Source organism: Podarcis gaigeae (assembly GCF_964106915.1).
Source record: "Podarcis gaigeae genome assembly, chromosome: 1".
Classification (NCBI taxonomy): Eukaryota; Metazoa; Chordata; class Lepidosauria; order Squamata; family Lacertidae; genus Podarcis; species Podarcis gaigeae.
In genome coordinates, this window is record NC_139678.1 from 114,666,344 (window position 1) to 114,684,734 (window position 18,391).

The following is an 18,391-nucleotide window of genomic DNA, read 5'->3' on the forward strand; positions in this document are numbered from 1 at the left end:
CATCTTTCCTGAAATGAACACTTCTTGAGCACGCAAAGGTATTATAATATAGTGTTGGCCAGCAACTCTTGTTTTCCCCACAAGTAGCCTATTTTGAACTGATCATTGACTAAAATGACCAACATTATTAGCCCACTGATTCACACCTGGTTCACTCTTCTCTTTGACATGTACTATAACAGGGAGGAGTTTCCAGTGAATAAACATTGACAGATGCAGCCCCACTTGCCATCTGGAGTAGGTCCAGTCCAGGAAGCAGGGCTGGCACAGCTATTAGACAGGGTGAGGCCACTGCCTCAGGCAGCAGAAACCCCCGAGATGTCACCCTGTGGTGCCCTGCCAGCATTGGTGCCAATTTCAACCGAGATATTGGCAATTTTGGCCAAGATCTCACCTGAAATCTCTCCTGAAATGGGCAGCGGAGGCAATAAGCTGGGCAATGCAGGCAAGCTGAAGGGCCGGGCAACACTTCCTGTTTTGCCTCAAGTGGCAAGACAAGATGCGCCACCTCTGCCAGAATGTGTTCTGCCACTGAGTTCTGTAGATTGTTTACACTGGTGCCAAGACATAAGGCAGTGTCTCTTCCAGTAGGATGAACGGTAACAGAAGCCACATCCAAGGTCTTCTGTACTGCACCTGAACTGGTGATTCCCATGTGCAAATCAAGACAAAAGCAAATGGAACTGAAGAGCTGATGTGCACACTAGGGGGAGGAGTCAGTTGCTATCCTCACAGGACAGGGAGCCCTTTCCTTTGTTTTGGCCACCCTGGGCTCCTAGGGGATATTATAATTTGAGTCATTGATTAATTAATAATTTGCTTGGGTCTTGAGAGAAAGCCGAGTTGAGTTGCATAATAAATAGGGTCCCTTACAAAAAATTATCAGCCCATTTCAAGTTATTTTTTTCCAGGGGTTGACTGGGTGTTTTTCTCATTAGTCTATAAGCCTGCAAACAGGACATGTCTTAGTTGTTTGGTTTTTTATAGTGCCTAAAACTTTGAAGTGGTTCATAAATAATGAATATTACTGATAGTGGTAACAATGACAGGAAGAGAACATGTAGTATGTATGATGCATCTCTCAGTTGTGGCTAAGCGCAGGACAAATTACACATAAAACTACATTATTAGGAATGAAAAACAAACAAAGAACACTAAATAAGCTATAGCCCTCCTGCTCATTATTTCCAATTTGGCCTTTGCTGCTGATTTTTCTACACTCACCCAGAAGGCCTGGGCCCAGAAGAAACATTCCCAATGAACAAAACAAAGAAAGAGGAAATAGTTTGTTTTCTAAATAGATTCTCTGTTCCATAACAACACATTTTCCAAGAAATGCAGCCCATGCTGATCATTCACTGAAGCTTCCGTCCTAAACTCACTTACTTGGGAGTACTGATGGACCTCTCTCTCAATTTCAGTTTCTCTTGGTTTCTCATTTTTCCAATCTTTAAGTTTAGATTTAAGCATTTTTTCCTAATATATAGATTTTTGCATGCCATTTCCCATAATAAAATGGATATTTTCATGTTCTTTTCGCTATTTACATGCATTTTAACGCACCATTTGCCATAATAAATGCTCTTTTTGCCTGGAAAAGTGCACTGCAAAATTTCGCGGAGTGTGAAATTCCTCGAAATTTTGCAGTGTAGTATTCCAGAAAGTGCAAATTAGGTAGTGAACCAAACAGAATTTCTCCCCCGTCTCTAACGGGAAGCAAGGCCCCTTGAATTCAGTGACATGTATAGACTTGCACTGCACATCTTCCTCCCAAGAGAATGAAGAGAAGTCAGGGACAGTTGCATGTCTTTATCATTGCCCTCCTCCTCCTCTCTTCCACCTGCAACATGAATGCTGCCAACAATATGGTAGATTTGTTTGATGTTAAGGAATTACATGGTATAACAGTCAAATAAATTAAACTTACATATGCTGTAAACAGGGCCGGAGAATAAATGGTTTGCTTTCCATCGTAGACAAAAGATAGGAAAGTGTGCATAAAGATTGATTATGGTTTTCAAAAGCATTCAGTTTGTACCAATTTGATCCTGGATCCAAAGCATTGGGATATGAAGCAACATCTGTAAAATACTGCAGAGTAATAAAGCATGACATATCCCTCCACTTTCAACCTCTCATTCCCTCCCGCTCTTTCAATTCAGGCTATTTTTGATCGGAACAGGAAAGATGAACTGCCTCGATTGCAGCTGGAGTGGATTGATAGCATCTGCACGCCTCTCTATCAGGTAATTTTACATACCGCTGCTGCAGAGGTGGGAGGCTGGCTGGCCCTGCCTCTCTGCAGAAGGGAGAAGGGAGATGTTACGTAACAGCTTTGCAGGAGGTTTCAATCTTTCAATCTTCATGAGGTCTGTCCTGGGCTCACTCATTCTACAGGGCAGGAAAAGAAGCCGAGGCATTTCTAATGTAGTAAAATAAATGTGTGCCTAATGAGGCCCAAATCTCTATCCTCTGTCAGTAAGGAAGAGAAATAAAATAGCCAAGTAACATGGGCATAGCCAGGATTTATTGGGGGGGGGGGGAAGTATTATGTTGGGTGGGGCAGAACTAAGTTACCTGTGATGCAGTTGGTCAGTTAGTTAAGTATTTTTATTTATTTACTTGATTTAGGGGAGGCAGCTGCCCTCACCTGCACACACCCCGGCTACACTCACGCCAAGTAACCCACCCACCCACCCCAGTCTCCCTCGTCTGCACATTTAATGCTTTAAACCTTTTGCACATTTTAGCTCTGGTACAAAGGTTGCAGGGTTTGGGTACTTCGTTTGTTCAAAATTAGAGAATTGCTGCTGAAACTTGGTGAGTACAGTGGTGCCTCGCAAGACGAAATTAATCCGTTCCGCGAGTCTCTTCGTCTTGCGGTTTTTTCATCTTGCGAAGCACAGCTATTAGCAGCTCTATTAACGGCTTAGCGGCTTTAAGAAAAAGGAAACAAACTCGCAAGAACTCGCAAGATGTTTCGTCTTGCGAAGCAAGCCCATAGGGAAATTCGTCTTGCGGAACGACGCAAAAAACAAAAAACCCTTTCGTCTTGCACGTTTTTTCGTCTTGCGAGGCACCACTGTATCTCAGACAGTTCTCAACAGGGGCGTCTTACCCATAGAGGCTAGTGGCACAAGGCACCAGGGCGCCAAGTTCTGGAGGGTGCTAGAGAAGAGGCGAAGGCTGGACGTGGCACCTCCTGGCATCAACTTGCCACCAAGCCACGCCGAAGCAGCACTGCGCCCGGAGCCTCCGTCTGCCATGGCCACCGCGGCACGAAGTGGCCAGCTGAGCCGGGAGGCGCCACATCCGGCCTCCGCCTCTTCCCCACCGGAGGAGCTGTCCTCCAGTTGCTGCCTGCCTCCTCCAGCCCCACCGGCAGCATCGTCCTCCCTAAAAATCTCTGGGAAACTGGGGGGGGGGGGGGCTTTGCACCACGGTGCCGGATATGCTTGAGACGGCCCTGGTTCTCAAATGCATCACAGAAGAGCTGCTGTTTAAAGCAGGAAACACAAAGCCCCCGCTGCAGGCACCCATTTATATGCATAATGTGACTTTCAGACATGTTTGGTTTGGATGGCGGACACACACACACATACACATAGATTTTTCAGTGGTTCCTATGGAAGTCCTTCACTATTGAGACCCTCCCCATGCAGACCCTCACTGCACCCTGTTGACTTGATGTTCAGCTCACTTGGCTGTATAACGTATGGCTCATTCTTATAAGTTTAATGCAATTATAATTGGTAGCTTCAGATCAAAATACAATTAGGCACTGAATGAAGTTGTAATAAACATATTGTTTAAAATGTCACATTTTAGATAAGTTCAAGAAGAAGTTAGGAGGAGGGAAATTTAGGAACTGGTCAATCAAGAAAACCATTGTCTATTAAACCAGAAGAACTGATTTGTTAGAGCCAGAATTTGTAAGCAGGACGGGCAAGAAAAGCATCTCAGGAGGGCTGTGTGAGAGGGCTGAATAGGAACACTAAGAGCACCACTTAGCTCCAAACTTGCAGGAGTTATCTGGGCAACAGAGGCACAACTGAATCCTAACTCTCTTCCCCCATGGCCTTTGATTCATGCTGCACAACTATTAATCTGTTGCTCAGCTTCTCTCTCTCTCTCTCTCTCTCTCTCTCTCTCTCTCTCTCTTTCTTTCTTTCTTTCCTGCCTTCTCTCTCTCTCCTCTTCTCTCCTCTTCCTTCTCTCTCTCTCTCTCTCCCCCCCCTCTTTCTTTCTTTCCATTGTCAGAACTTGAAGTTAATGCCATACCAGCCTTAGGGGTAAACAGAGAACTAGATGTCACAGTCTCACACTGAGTGAGATGCTCCCTGGAATATAAAGCTGAGTCTTAATTTCCAGGGCAGCCATTGCATCAATGATGCATAGAGGCACTGTAAATCCCATTTATGCATGGTTAAGAAGCCTAAGTTAGGACATCATGATCTAGACATCTCCAGTTCTGGGATTCTTCCCTCCTCCACACAAATCCTGCTTTTAATGGTAATAACTTGTCTAAACACAGAATGTAATAGATATGGTAGCATAGCATGTTGTGCTTGTGCAAAATCTGGGCTCCTTCTTTCTTTTCCTCCCTCTCTGCCATTTGCAGCTAAATGCTTGGATACGTACATGCCTGCTGACAGTATAAAGGCATTTACTGTCAGAGAACAGCTTTCTCTGCTGTTCTGTTTTCTGGGCCATTCCTTCCTCAGTTTCTAGAGTGCTTATTATCTATTATGCCTCATCTTTGACACTATTAGTGACACCACATATTACAACAAATGTAGCAAGGCCACACACAAAATATTATGATAGATTTTGTGTGTGTGTGTGTGTGTGTGTGTGTGTGTGTGTGTGTGTTTAAAAATGTTACTAGCAGCTGTGGGGGAACCTGAGCACCATAGGGACTACAAAAGGTAGACCGGGAGAGTTTAATTATTTTCCTGCTGCCATGGTCCTGGTGAACAACTTCTCTAGCTTCTATTTGCATCAGAAAGGAAGCTCCCATTGGTGCTGCCATTAGTTCAAAGTAGCAGCTTGAGGGGAGATTTACATCAGGACCATAGCAAGGGAAGGGTTGGACTACAACAGGGCCCAACTCATGCATGGGCAGGGATGATGGGAGTTGTAGTTCAACAACATATGGGGACCCAAGATAGGGGAAGGCCAGGTTAAACCGTGCCCCCCCCCCACCCGTTGCAGTCCCAGTGCTGCTCAGGCTTGCTCACAGTCACTATTAAAAACAAGCAAACATGCATTCAGGGTACAATGAGCCACATGCAACTAAGGAGTTCCACAAGTGGGAGCCAGTGCGAAGGCTCCTGCTAGCAGAACGGGGCTTCCCCCACTGTACTCCCCCAAAATCATCCCAGTCTGTTTGTCTGCACATCCCATTAAGAGAACAGCTGTATGTTGTGCTCTCCCTCTCTGTAATCTGTTGTAAAACTTACCTCAAATCCTGATGTCATCCCTGCATATTTTGCTTGACTGATGATGCACAATCTGATGATTCCAGCTTCATGTTGTAAAGTAGCACAATGGTATAGGGATGTATGGTTATTTTTTTAAAGTAGTTGATCACCTACACACATTACTTTATTATTTTATACATCACTTGATTAGTTGTTGTTCCTAATCCTGCATTGTTCCTGGCCAGCCTCTCTTTTCTCATACCCCTTTTTTTGTGGCGATACAAATGTGGGGTATATTTCTGCTACATACGGCTTTCAGAATGTGTTGTCCTTTAAAAACAAATGACTAGGACAAAGCAGTAGATTTAGGCACACTTGCTTGGAAACAAATCCATTGAATTAAGTTGAACTTACTTCTGACTAGTAACTATGTTAAGATCAGGGGTCAGCAAATTAAGGCCTGCAGGCATGTGCAGTCTCGCCCGCCACTAGGTCTGGGGGGTGGTGAACCAGCCCCCTCCAAAAAAAGTCTGCTGACCCCTGCTTAAGATTGTGTTACACAAAACCAAGACAGCTAAAACTGAAATAATTTCTTGAAGGGTTAGCTATGCTAGTTTGTTGCAGTAATTATTTTACATATGTTGTCACTCGGGTTTTTTGCATTTAATTTTCCCTTTGCACGGCTTTCGTTTCCTCCTTCTACTTGTATAGATATAAACCTGCCATCTCAGAATAACACTACATGCATCTGATGAATTGAACTCAAGTCCATAAAATGTTATACCATAATAAATGTGTTAAGTCTTTAAGGTATCACAAAACTCTTCGCAGTTTGTGAAATAACATCAGTTAGCAGTCCTTCTATTTGTGCAAGTCACTTACCAAACAAATATGGTTTCAAATTCATCATTTGGTAACAAGGATTTTCTTACAGAACTGGAAAATGCATGCAGCTGGAAGAGAAGCATTAATTTCAATGTGCTCCAGTATGTTACAGTTCAAAATGTCACACATGGAATATACGTGGGAACTATAGTCCCTATACTTAACTAGTTTATTCGCAGCTTGTTTTGTCTTGCCGTTACCTTCATTTGCTAAAAAGTCTTTGCTTTTTTCTGTTGGATAGGATCAGCTCCTGCTTTGTAAGACTTTGGAGGAAATGTGGTCATTGTTTTTATGCTTAAAGTGATGAGTGTCTAAAATGTGGGTATTTGTGTGTCTTTGTGATCTGCCTTGAACAGAAGATGCCAAATCAGTGCAGTAAGGAAAGGGCCAAATCAGTCACTCAGGGATCAATCCAAGTCTGAGAACCTGGGTTATTGCCAAACAGCTGCAAAGCAACAGGGAAGGCCACAGCATGCAGAGGGCAAGTGGGTGGAAGAGGTGCTTAGCTTAACCTTCCTCGCTCTCTGTTTCTTTCCTCTACAACTTTGTGCCCAGTCAGTTGTCCCTGTGATGAGGTAAGCATACGTTGAACCCAGAATGTGGCAAGAATTGCAGTGGTGGTGGTAGGTTTGCAGGGGGAAAGGAGCAAGCACCTTGTCCAAACCCACTGCTTCTCTGCAGCAAATCAAGTGTGTCTGTTTGGCCCAAAACGACTCAAATCAAAGCAGTCTGTTTGTTTGCACAAAGGGGCATTTTTATAGCTGTTCTGATTTTCTCTACAATTCAGTTATAACGAAGTGCTTCACACACAAGGGACAGGGGTCTTCTTATGAGAAATAGCAGATAACAAAAGAGGCCAAAAAGAATCCCAACCTATTACCATTCTGCGTTGTTAAGCAGAGACGGCAACCCCATGAGATGGAAGGATACAGAGGTCGGAGGCCAAGCACTCTGCCCCTGTCTGAGTAAGAATGCGAGCAGGATGTGTTTTTGTGGGAGACATCCAGAGCATCTTTGCTTCTGTAAGTGCTCTGTTCTCTTTTTGGAATTCCAGATGGGATGCTCCTTTCAAGGATTTGAAAGAGCCTTCTTAAATCCCTGTGAATGCAGTACAAAGGGTAAAGGAATTGACATTGCTTCATCTCAACCCTCCAGGGTCAGGTTGCATTTGTCACTATATGTCTTCTCAGTGCTTCGTACATCACAACACAGAAGGAAAATGAAAGTCCTCGGAAACATTCTTTATCAAATACGATACACTTGGAACACAAACAAAAGGGCATGCATAATGGCCTCAGCTGCTAGCAAAAACGTTTTGATGTCCTCTCTAGCTTGTCATCATTAAGCAATAGATTATGTGTGACCCTGTAATTAAATGACTCTGTTGGGTGATGCCAACGGAACGCTGCAGTTGTAACAAGTCCTTTAATTTATGCACAATATGCTGAATGAAAAGCAAAATGCTGGGGGGTGGTAAATGTACTGCTGTGAACCAAACGGGCAGTAGGCAACGTAGTGCAGTGAATACATTTTGCTTTGGATGCTGATTGCACTTCTGTGCCCTCCACAATCACTTGTGCCAGTTGTTCAGTATCTGAAGAAGCTGGAGGAGCAGCATTCCTTAGCAAACAGGATGTGAAAGAGGCCATTGCCACAAGATACAAAGCTTAAGCACTACAAATGGAACTCTTGATAATCCACTTTTCACATACTTTCATAAGCAGTTCCCACTGGCCTGGAAAATGCGTGCACCTCCAGGAACTATTTGTGAACAGTGGCATCAAGATTTCTCTATCTCCTGGAAGTGATGCCAACCGAAATAGGGGGTGGAACTTCAAAAGGAGGCAACCATGCCTGACTAGATCTGGGGCAACCTTGATTACTTCGAGATTTCTTTAATACCAATCAAAGCAAACCCTCCCGAGAGGGTTACAGGGTTATAAGAGAAAGTTTGTTATGTTTCTCTGTAATTGAACAGTGGATTTGAAAGTTGGTTTTGAATCTGGTGAGCCTAATAGTTGCTGAGACTATAAGTTTCCCACCCCACCCCCATGATGGATTTGTTTTGTTTCATTAAGTTTGATGTTCTTTTCTCTTTCAGCAGAGTGGAAATATTGCATGGCAGGTATGGGGCACAGGACAAAACTGCTGGATAATGACTTCAGCTCTAAAGCATAATACAGTCGTACCTTGGATGTCTAACAGAATCCGTTCCGGAAGTCCGTTCAACTTCCAAAACGTTCGGAAACCAAAGCGTGGCTTCTGATTGGCTGCAGGAAGCTCCTGCAGCCAATTGGAAGCTGCAGAAGCCCATGTTGGACGTTCGGGTTCCAAAGAATGTTCGCAAACTGGAACACTCACTTCCGGGTTTTGATGGTTCGGGAGCCAAGGCGTTTGAGATCCAAGGTACGACTGTATAGGTTGGAATAATAGGTTGACAAAAGGGATGTTTTCAATTGGGATGTTTTCATTTAGTGAAAAGGCGAGTAAATGTTTTCATTTAGTGAAAAGGCGAGTAAGAGGTGACAATTAGCTGAGCGATATGTAGAAATGAACAGAGAGGGCAAGGTGCCTATTTAGAACCCGAGGAGACAGACTGAGAAGCTGGAAAATGTGTTTGAAAAGATGGCCAATGAAGTAAACCCTCCGTTTTAAAACAAAACAAAACTTGGAGCAAATCTGAAAGAAGATTAATGGATAATTTAACAGCTACTCAGTTTTCAAGAAAGACAAAGAGCAAACTCTATTGCCTCAGAAAAGGGCTAGAAATGATGATGGATTGAATGCTTGCAGTAAGTGTTGAACAAACCGGAATCACAGCTTACATCTGGCTGGCAAATTCCCAGCTGAGGGTAAATCTAAAGAACTAACTAAGGAAAAGAGACTGATATGGACTGAAGAGATTTTCAAAATCTGTTTAACAGCAAGGCAGCAAGTATTGATTGCTGTGTGGAAGAAATGCCAAAAGTAAATGGTTAGTCATCTCGTGTTTTGCCAACTCTCTTTGGATATGGCGAATTGCAGGAGCAAACGGAAGCCTACGGTTACAATTCTCAAGCTATCTTTGCTAGGGCTACTTCTGTAAGAATGTTTTAAGGATTGCTGCCTATGCATTAATCTGAAGCAGCCACTCTTTGCAGAAGAGATTATAGACCAGATCCTCAATTTTAATGAAGTTATTAAGGTAAAGGGACCCCTGACCATTCGGTCCAGTCGTGACCGACTCTGGGGTTGCGGCACTCATCTCACAGCGCACGGAAACACCGTTTACCTTCCCGCCGGAGAGGTACCTATTTATATACTTGCACTTTAACGTGCTTTCAAACTACTAGGTTGGCAGGAGCAGGGACCGAGCAACGGGAGCTCACCCCATCGTGGGGATTCGAACCGCCGAACTTCTGATTGGCAAGTTCTAGGCTCTGTGGTTTAACCCACAGCACCACCCGTGTCCCTTAATGAAGTTATTATGGAGCAACAAAATATTTGACTCACAAACATGGCACCTCATGACCTGGGTACATATTTCAGTAGAAGCTCCCATCTCTGTGCTCTAAGTGATTTAACTTTCAGCAACAGGAAATTTGCTTGCTTTAATTCTGGCACATTTTTGGATCTCATTCCCATAACCATTATAGGTAACCAGGTTGCTTTTTTCTCTTTTTCATAGTGATATAGAAGCACTTGCTCATTTTTTTGTTTTGCGGATAGTCTCCAACCTTCTTTTGTACTACATGCAGAGAGAGAGAGAGAGCTACACAGAGCAAAAGGGGGTAACTGTACATAGAACTTACGTTTTTTCGTGGCAGCCCCAGATTTCTTGTAACTTCCATCCTTACAGTGGCCCTTAAAAAAAAGGTCATAATTTATCTGAACTGAGAAAGTTCCAGGGTCCTTAGGAGGTGAAATGATTCCCCATTTATTCTATAGAATAACCTAGTCAGCAAAAGACATGCCGCAGTCCAGTTTTGACTCTATTAACCTCTGCAGGAGTTTCACATGCTCACACCTTTTGCCCCCTTTGAGTTCCTCTAGTCACCAGGATCTCTTTCAATTGCCTCAGTAAAAATGATTAATTAGAACCCAGTGGGTTACTGAGCAGTGTGACTGTGGTGGCTTGTAGCTTTCTGATATTCTGCTCAGTAATAAAAGAGAATTTATATGTTCTTATTGCACATACACACTTTACAAGTGTTAGATCTGCAGAAAGACGACTGTGTGCTGTTATCTTGTCAAAGCTCATGAATTAAACAGGCGAGTCAGAACTGGTCAATATTTGGATGGGAGCCCTGAAGAAAAATCTACATTGCAGCAGAAAGTTCTGCTTGTAATTCACTGGGTGACACACTGTTGTCTGAACCAGTTTGGAACTGGTTTTAGGGGGCAAGGAGAGATGCTTGATTTATAAAGCTCTTAAGTTACAGGTGTCTAACATTGTTGGGTAAAATAGCTCTTAAATTGCAGGATGTAATACTTTATTCTGCATTAGTAAGATCTCATCTGGAATACTGTGTCCAGTTCTGAGTGCTATACATTTATGCAGACAAATTGGAATGGGATCCAGAGGAGGCCAATGAAGATCGTCTGAAGTTTTGTAAGCAAGTCCTATGATGACAGATTGAAGGGTGTACTTAAGCTAGAGAAGACTGAGAAGGAACGTGATAACATCATTCAAATATCCGAAGGGCTTGCTACTTAGAACAGGGGGGAAACAAGCTCATTTACAGCATATGATTTCCCGTCAAAGAATCTTAAGGGTTCTGTTTTGTTAAAAGATGTTGGGAATAGGAACTCTTGTGAGGTGTAAACTACAATTCCCAGGATTATTTGAGGGGAGGTCATGTGCTGTGCTTTAAAATTACGATGCACACAGATTTCCCCTCTGCTGCCTCAGAAGAAGGTAGGACTAGTTGGGCTTAAGTTGCAGGAGGGAATATTTTGGTTGAGCACCAGGAAAAACTGTTTCACAGTAAGAGCAGTTCAGAAATGGAACCAATTGTTTAGGTAGTATTGGCCTGTCTCTCATTGGACGTTTTCAAGCAGAGGCTGGTCAGACATCTATTAGGGATGCTCTAGCTCTGAGTTTTCTGAAGTGGGCAGGGAGTACAAGTAAAGGTAAAAGGTCCAGTCGTGACCGACTCTGGGGTTGTGGCACTCATCTCTCTTTATTGGCCGAGGGAGCCGGCGTACATCTTCCGGGTCATGTGGCCAGCATGACTAAGCTGCTTCTGGAGAACCAGAGCAGCACACGGAAACGCCGTTTACCTTCCCGCCGGAGCGATACCTATTTATCTACTTGCACTTTGACGTGCTTTCGAACTGCTAGGTTGGCAGGAGTGCAAGTAAATGGCTTTAAAGGAGAACCCCCCAGAACAGCACACAGGTGAGAGAGGAGAGGGGAATTGTTCTGCTTACACGGATACAATGTTCGTAATAGCGCAATGCTCAATTCCATCTATGGTGTGTATTTGACCTATGATTCTAAATGTTGCTTTTGATACAAATGACAGATCTCCCAGTGGCCACTGCCTCCCCTCAGGGAAGGAGAAATGTGAAAGCCCAAACAATTCCCCAAGTTAACAGCTTGGACCCACAAGAATTATGTTCAAGTCCCATCTTTGTCCCAGGGATGGCAACCTAGAGAAAAGCACTGTGTCTCAGTCACAGCCCCCATCTGCTTATTAGAAGTAATACTGCCCTGGAATATATTATATTATATTATATTATATTATATTATATTATATTATATTATATTATATTATATTATATTATATTATATTATATTATATTATATTATATTATCATATCATATCATATCATATCATATCATATCATTATATTATTATATTATATTATATTATATTATATTATATTATATTATATTATATTATATTATATTGTGACCCACTTCACAGAATTGCAAGGGCAAGCACGGGGCTTTGTAAAATAGTTTGCAAATGAACACTGCAAATATAAGAACGTGTATGGTTTTGAGAACAAGAGGTATGAATTTATACATAAGGCAGAAATTGACTGGCAGTAGGCTCCAATCAAAATAAAGTACTACTTTATTTGTGGAATTGGCTTGACAATGTGTAGTAATGGCCACCGATGGGATGGCATTAAAAGGGAATTAGACAAATGCATGAAGGATATCTCTATCAGCAGCCATGATAGTTATGCCTTTGAATCCCTGTTGCCAGGGAACAACAATGAAGGAGTACTTAATAGCTCAGTGGTTGAGCACATGATTTGTATGTAAAAGGTTCCCATTTAAACCCCTGGATTCTACAGGCAGGGCTGGGAAAGCTGATGTCTGAAACTCTGGTAAGCCACTCGCTGTCACTGTATGAAGACAGTACTAAGCTAGATGAACCTATGAGCTGATTCAGTATAACACAGGTTCCTGGGAGAGCTGTTGACTCCTTGCCCTGCTTGTGGGCTCTCCAGAAGCATATACCTTAGGATCAGAATGGTGGACCAGGTGCAGCTTTGGCCTGATTCACCATACCATTTTTGTCGCCTTATGCTTCCTGAGATGGCCCAGGAATGAGGTACTCATGAACCTTGGGCTGTATTAGCTTCCTCAGGATCCTCCTTCCAAGAGTAGCTTCCCAAATACGTTTCTGATTCATGACCCTAAAGACTGCATGACTGTATCATGTCCCCAGTTCATGCTTCACATTGGTCCACATGAGTCCATACCCAATAGACATCCAGACTGCTTTTAAATGCATAGTGTGAACCAGCCCACAATGGTTCCATTTTATTGAAGAGCTATAACCATTCATAATATCAAAGGAAGTTTCGCCCGTGAATTTTTTTTAATGAACTACCAACCAAATATAAAGTATGAATATTACAATGAAATTCCCCCGTTTTCTCTTCCACACGTGCTTTTGTACAAAAACTACATTACCTGTAATGACTTGCCCTGATATTTACATGTGATGGTTACCGGCTACAGTCAGGAAAAATATTTATTTTCCAATGGTAGTTGTTCACTGTCTGCGTAAAAGATCCTCAGTATGACTTTACTTCTCCAGTATCATCCAGCAACGGTTAGATTTTGGAGACCAAGCCAAACTCAAACTTGTTACATTTTTGTTAGAGTAGGAGTTGGGTAACAACTTTGAACTATCAGAATCCTTAAGGGAACGAATTAAGAGAGAAACAGTCTGCACAAAGCCAGCACTAAGCAACTGGCATTCAACAAAATGGCACACAGTACATAGAACAAAGAGCTGAAGGTACAGAGTCTCAGTTGTACTGAAGCCAAAAGATCTGAGCAGCTCAGGAATAAATTGGCGGATTGATTCAGATACGGACAGGTGCTAAGAAAGTTATTTAGTAAATGTTCAAGGAATCTGCAGGGAGGGAAGAGAAATGTGTTGCTTTTGAGATAATTTCCCAGAAGCTTCATAAAAGAAAATTGATTACAAGGATTTAATAAGTAAAAGAGAGCCAAAATATATAGTAATCAAATGAGTTTTTAATTACATCTCAGGCAGATATAAAATCCAAATAGTGTACTTTGTATCCAGAAAGTCTGAGAGTAATGCTTTGGTGGCTGAATTATTTTTAAAAGGCTAATTTCCATAGGAATTATAGTAGTCTGTTTAATTAAAAGAGTGAATCTGTGTCCCAAAGCCAAAGTGTATTAAAATGTACAAATAGGGCTTAAATATCAAAGCAGCCTCTGAAGAAAGGCATTTTATACCCTATACATAAAATCTAGCCTTCAGAGTTTTTCTAGTCCAAATGTCACCTGATTAATGTGCATAACAAACGATGGTATTTTTTAATTACACTATATATTTTATCACTATTCTATAGAATTAATTGCCTATACTTTACTTATGACTGAAAAATCAAAGACCATGGAAATATCCCCTTCAATTTATTTTACTCAATTTTAATAACCCTAAGGCAATAAGGAAGAGCATTTGAGGCTGGCAAGTGCCCTCATCCTTGTTAGCTAATCTGAACACACCTGAGTTGCTAGGCTCTTTTAATATACATAAAAATGTTCTATATGTATGAATGATAGAAGGCATGGTCATAATCAGTTTATGAATGTATGCATGCTTTTTCCTCAGATACATTTGTGCTCAAGGTGGTTTACTTTACTTGCATGATTTTAACTTGCTTTCCAGAAGAGCACATTAGCAGTCCCCTTTTCTTCCAAGGATCCCATAGAGTAGAAGTGGAGAACTTCAGGACCAGCAGAAGAATGCAGTCAGGCTACTCTTTACAACCCTTGGGCCCCTCCTCAGGCCACATCTTCATCCACCTCTAGTGCTTGAACTGAGATAATGTCTGTTGCTTGTCTGGATGTAGGGATGTGTGTGTGGTTACATTTTACTTTGTGGACCCAGGCTTGCTAAACCAGAAGTGAGGAATCTGTGGTCCTCCTTATGGTGCTGGAGTCCAAATCCCATCATCCTTGGCCTTTGGCGATGTGACTAAAGGGAATGGGAATTGGGAGACCAACAACATTTGTAGGGCCAGAGATTCCCTGCTCCTGCATTAAAAGTTGTATTCTAGAATAGTATAGGTAAAGGGACCTCTGACCATTAGGTCCAGTCGTGACCGACTGAGTTGCGGCGCTCATCTCGCTTTATTGGCCAAGGGAGCTGGCGTACAGCTTCTGGGTCATGTGGCCAGCATGACTAAGCCGCTTCTGGTGGACCCAAGCAGCGCATGGAAACGCCGTTTACCTTCCTGCCGGAGAGGTACCTATTTATCTACTTGCACTTTGACGTGCTTTCGAACTGCTAGGTTGGCAGGAGCAGGGACCAAGCAACGGGAGCTCACCCCGTCACGGGGATTTGAACCGCGACCTTCTGATCGGCAAGTCCTAGGCTCTGTGGTTTAACCCACAGCGCCACCCGCGTCCCTATTCTAGAATAGTACATATCAGCAAAAAGATGCCATGTCTCATAAAATGTTCCAGAAGCAAACCTATCTCACAGAGCTCCAGGGAATACTGAACTGAGCAAAGATTCTGTATTTTCAGTGGACTGAAATGAGCATCTATTAACCCAGTGATTTGTGACTCCTATTCTTCTGCTTTCTCCCAGGCTTTGGTGAAAGTGAACGGGAAACTGAAGCCTATGATGGATTCGGTGGTGGCCAATAGAAATAGGTGGGAGGAGCTGCACCAAAAAAGACTGCATTCCCAGGCAACCAGTACCACCACCACGTCCTCGCCGTCCTCTTCTTCTACCTTTGCCATGTCTCGGGGGGTCATAAATTAAGTCTGCACATGTTTTCCTGCTGCTAGGATAGGAAGTGTCTGAAAGGCTTGTTTAAAGCTTAGTTGCGTCATTTTAAAACAAACAAAACAAATGCTTTGTCACGAACATGCTTAATTCAAATGAAAACAACCTGGCTGGTTTAGGCCTTTTTTCTCCTGGAATTTCACTTGGTCTGAAGGGAGGATCTGCAATTCTGTTGGTATCTGCAGCGACATGAGCAGCTTGGTGCAGCCTGTATTCGGTCAGCTTATTTCAAGCTGACATTTTGAAAGATGGCAAACATGGTCATAAAGCACTGGCGTAAATGAAGGTTACAGCTTAGTTTAATTAAGAGAGAGCATGGCTGAAATTTTGTAAAAATGACTGAGGCATCTGCAAGGGGCTCGGGGGGGGGCGGCGGGAGAGAATAGTTTGTAATAATAACTTGGGTTTGCACTAATTCAGCATTTACTGATATGAACCAGTTATTACCTGCACTTCTCATAGTTATCCTTTTTATTGTGCTTGAATGTTCAGAGAAGCCTGCATTGTATTTATTCTACAGAAGGGGTTTTTGGTTGTGTGTGCTTTTTTTACAACAAAGCTTCAAATGATTGATCAGGGTTTTTAGAACTGCCTGTCTTTGCTCTATCGAAGAGGAGATATGAACTTCATTACATTCAAAAACACCAACCTGTTTTGGCTTCCTTAAGACTTTCGTACTAGCAATGCAATTTGAATTGTTCTGCGGGCAGAAGCTTCTATAAAGGTAAAAATTCTGCATGGTAATTTGGGTTCCTTTAGAATTTTGTTTTAAACATTTTTAAAGCTGCTTTGCGCCCTAAGGAAAAAACCAATGGTATTTCATGAAAATTGCATAATAAAAATGAAATCTGTTGCCTTCTGGTAGAGAATTTGCACTATAGGGTATGAACATGGCTTTCTGGTATATTTTCTGAATCACATTAACTTTGACTATTACTGTTAAAGATTGGTATGACACTGGAGTATGTCACAAATGGAGCAATGACTACCTCTGCTTTTTTCTGTCCAGGTTGGTTTTAGTTTTTAGTTTTTTTAACAATAACATGTTGGCCTAATCCATTATTGCAGCCAACAGAAATCAAGTCAAAAATTGCATGTACTGAGGATACAGTGAACGTTTTGCGTATTGTGTGAAATCAGTGTGAATTATGTTTAATACCGAAATATATCAGTGGAGTTGCCTGCACTGGAAATGAATGCTCTTTTATTTAAGCACATCATATTTAGCAAAATTTCAGTACTGCTGGAATGGCATTGCTGCTGCTGAATCACATCCTCTTCCCTAGTTAGCATTCGAATTACATGGTATGTTCAGGTTCATTTCATACAACCAGTTACACATGTTGATGTACATGGATGTACCAGCAAGCAATGCTCACCACATGGTGAATGTGTCGTGCAACTGCTTCACCAAACGACCAGACCCCAGCTCTTAATTATGTGAGCTGGGTGTTCACTGAAGAGACCAGGTAGCTTTACCTCTGCATCTTACACGCTGCATACAAAGCCACACAACTCACATTCTTAGCATGCCAGCTTGGACCTCTGAATAGACAGGATTACTGACGGCAACCTGGGATTTTCCTACAGAATGGTGGCTGCCTGTACTTTCTGTTTTTATCACCCTCCCAGGGTGGTAGTACACATGGCACTGTCTTAAGTACTCAGAAGTATAGATTTTTGTAAAAGGGGGAGGGGGGTTTGGAAGGAACCAAACCACTTGACAAGAACCTGTTTCCAGGATTTCCAGAATGGGGGATGGAGAGGAGAGTGGGGGAAGCAGAAATGAAAATGCACAGGTAGACTGTCAGGCTGTTAATTAAGTCTTTGGCCACCACAGCTGCTGAGACACAAGTGCCAGCTGAACACAGAACAAAAAAGAAAAAAGAAAAAAAGAAATGGGAATCGGCAGACAACAGAGAAATGACCTCTCTTTCTGCTCCCCATTTCAATCTTCTTAACAGTAAGCATCCTGAAGGAAGAGATTGGGGGGCACCACGAAGTTAAACACCCATCCACCCCCACACTATATGTTTCAGAAGAGCAAAGGAATGAGAATCCTTTTTCCTGTGCCCATGCATAATAGTAAATGCTCAGGTTTGGAGGCTGTCAGCCCTCTCTAGAGCTATATAGCACAGCAGGGGAAAGCTCCCCCACCCCCCAGCCTTGAAACATCCACAGCCCTACTCAGCTTGAACTCTCCCTACATGGCAGGGAGCCGTGCATCTTTGTGTGTTCTATGCACTAAGACGTACTGCACTTGCTCTTATTGAGGGCCAGCCCAGCCAGTGTAGAAAAGGTGGGAGGAATTGCCCTAACTGCAAGTGTCCCCAGCTGCAGCATTCTTCTTACCCATAGGAGTGAATATCGACCATTTGGTTATGTGGGAGAAAGGAAAGGGCTACTTATGTGAAGGAGCCTGTAATAACTTGGAACAGCTGCTGGATCAGATGGAGAAAACAGTATGGCCTATACAGGGCTCAGGTATCCCACTTCTTTTCTCTCTTCTTGTACCATACCCCTATAGTGCAGGTAGGACAGCTTTTTAGCCTCATGACATGCAACTGCCCAACTCTTAAGTCGTCCCCCCCCCCCGTCTTTCTAGGATATTTACTAATGTATAAACCTTCAATGGTTTAGTCATGTTACACAGTATTCTTCTTTCACCCGCCCCTTTCCCTTCTCTCTGACACCTCCACATTCCGTTCATCCTTGAAGCTGGGGTTTGGGCAATCATAGAAATAATAATAATTTAGCGGGGGGAATAGTTATATGTAAGTCCAGCAAATCAAAGGGAAATGT

General features: G+C 42.6%; 1 protein-coding gene across 9 annotated transcripts in view; it reads left to right on the plus strand.

Annotated features, from left to right (window-relative positions):
* The window catches only part of PDE11A (phosphodiesterase 11A), a 154,768-nt gene that overhangs the window by 134,176 nt on the left and 2,201 nt on the right, over positions 1–18,391 (plus strand). For 8 of the 9 annotated variants that reach the window (XM_083706738.1, XM_083706743.1, XM_083706747.1 and 5 more), the window contains 2 exons: positions 2,163–2,246; positions 15,389–16,775. In XM_083706738.1, coding sequence (XP_083562864.1) covers positions 2,163–2,246; positions 15,389–15,565 — 261 coding nt within the window. In that variant the 3' untranslated portion in view covers positions 15,566–16,775. Of the gene's footprint in view, positions 1–2,162; positions 2,247–15,388; positions 16,776–18,391 lie in introns of those variants that run through there. The other variant, XM_083706742.1, reaches the window with a different exon arrangement.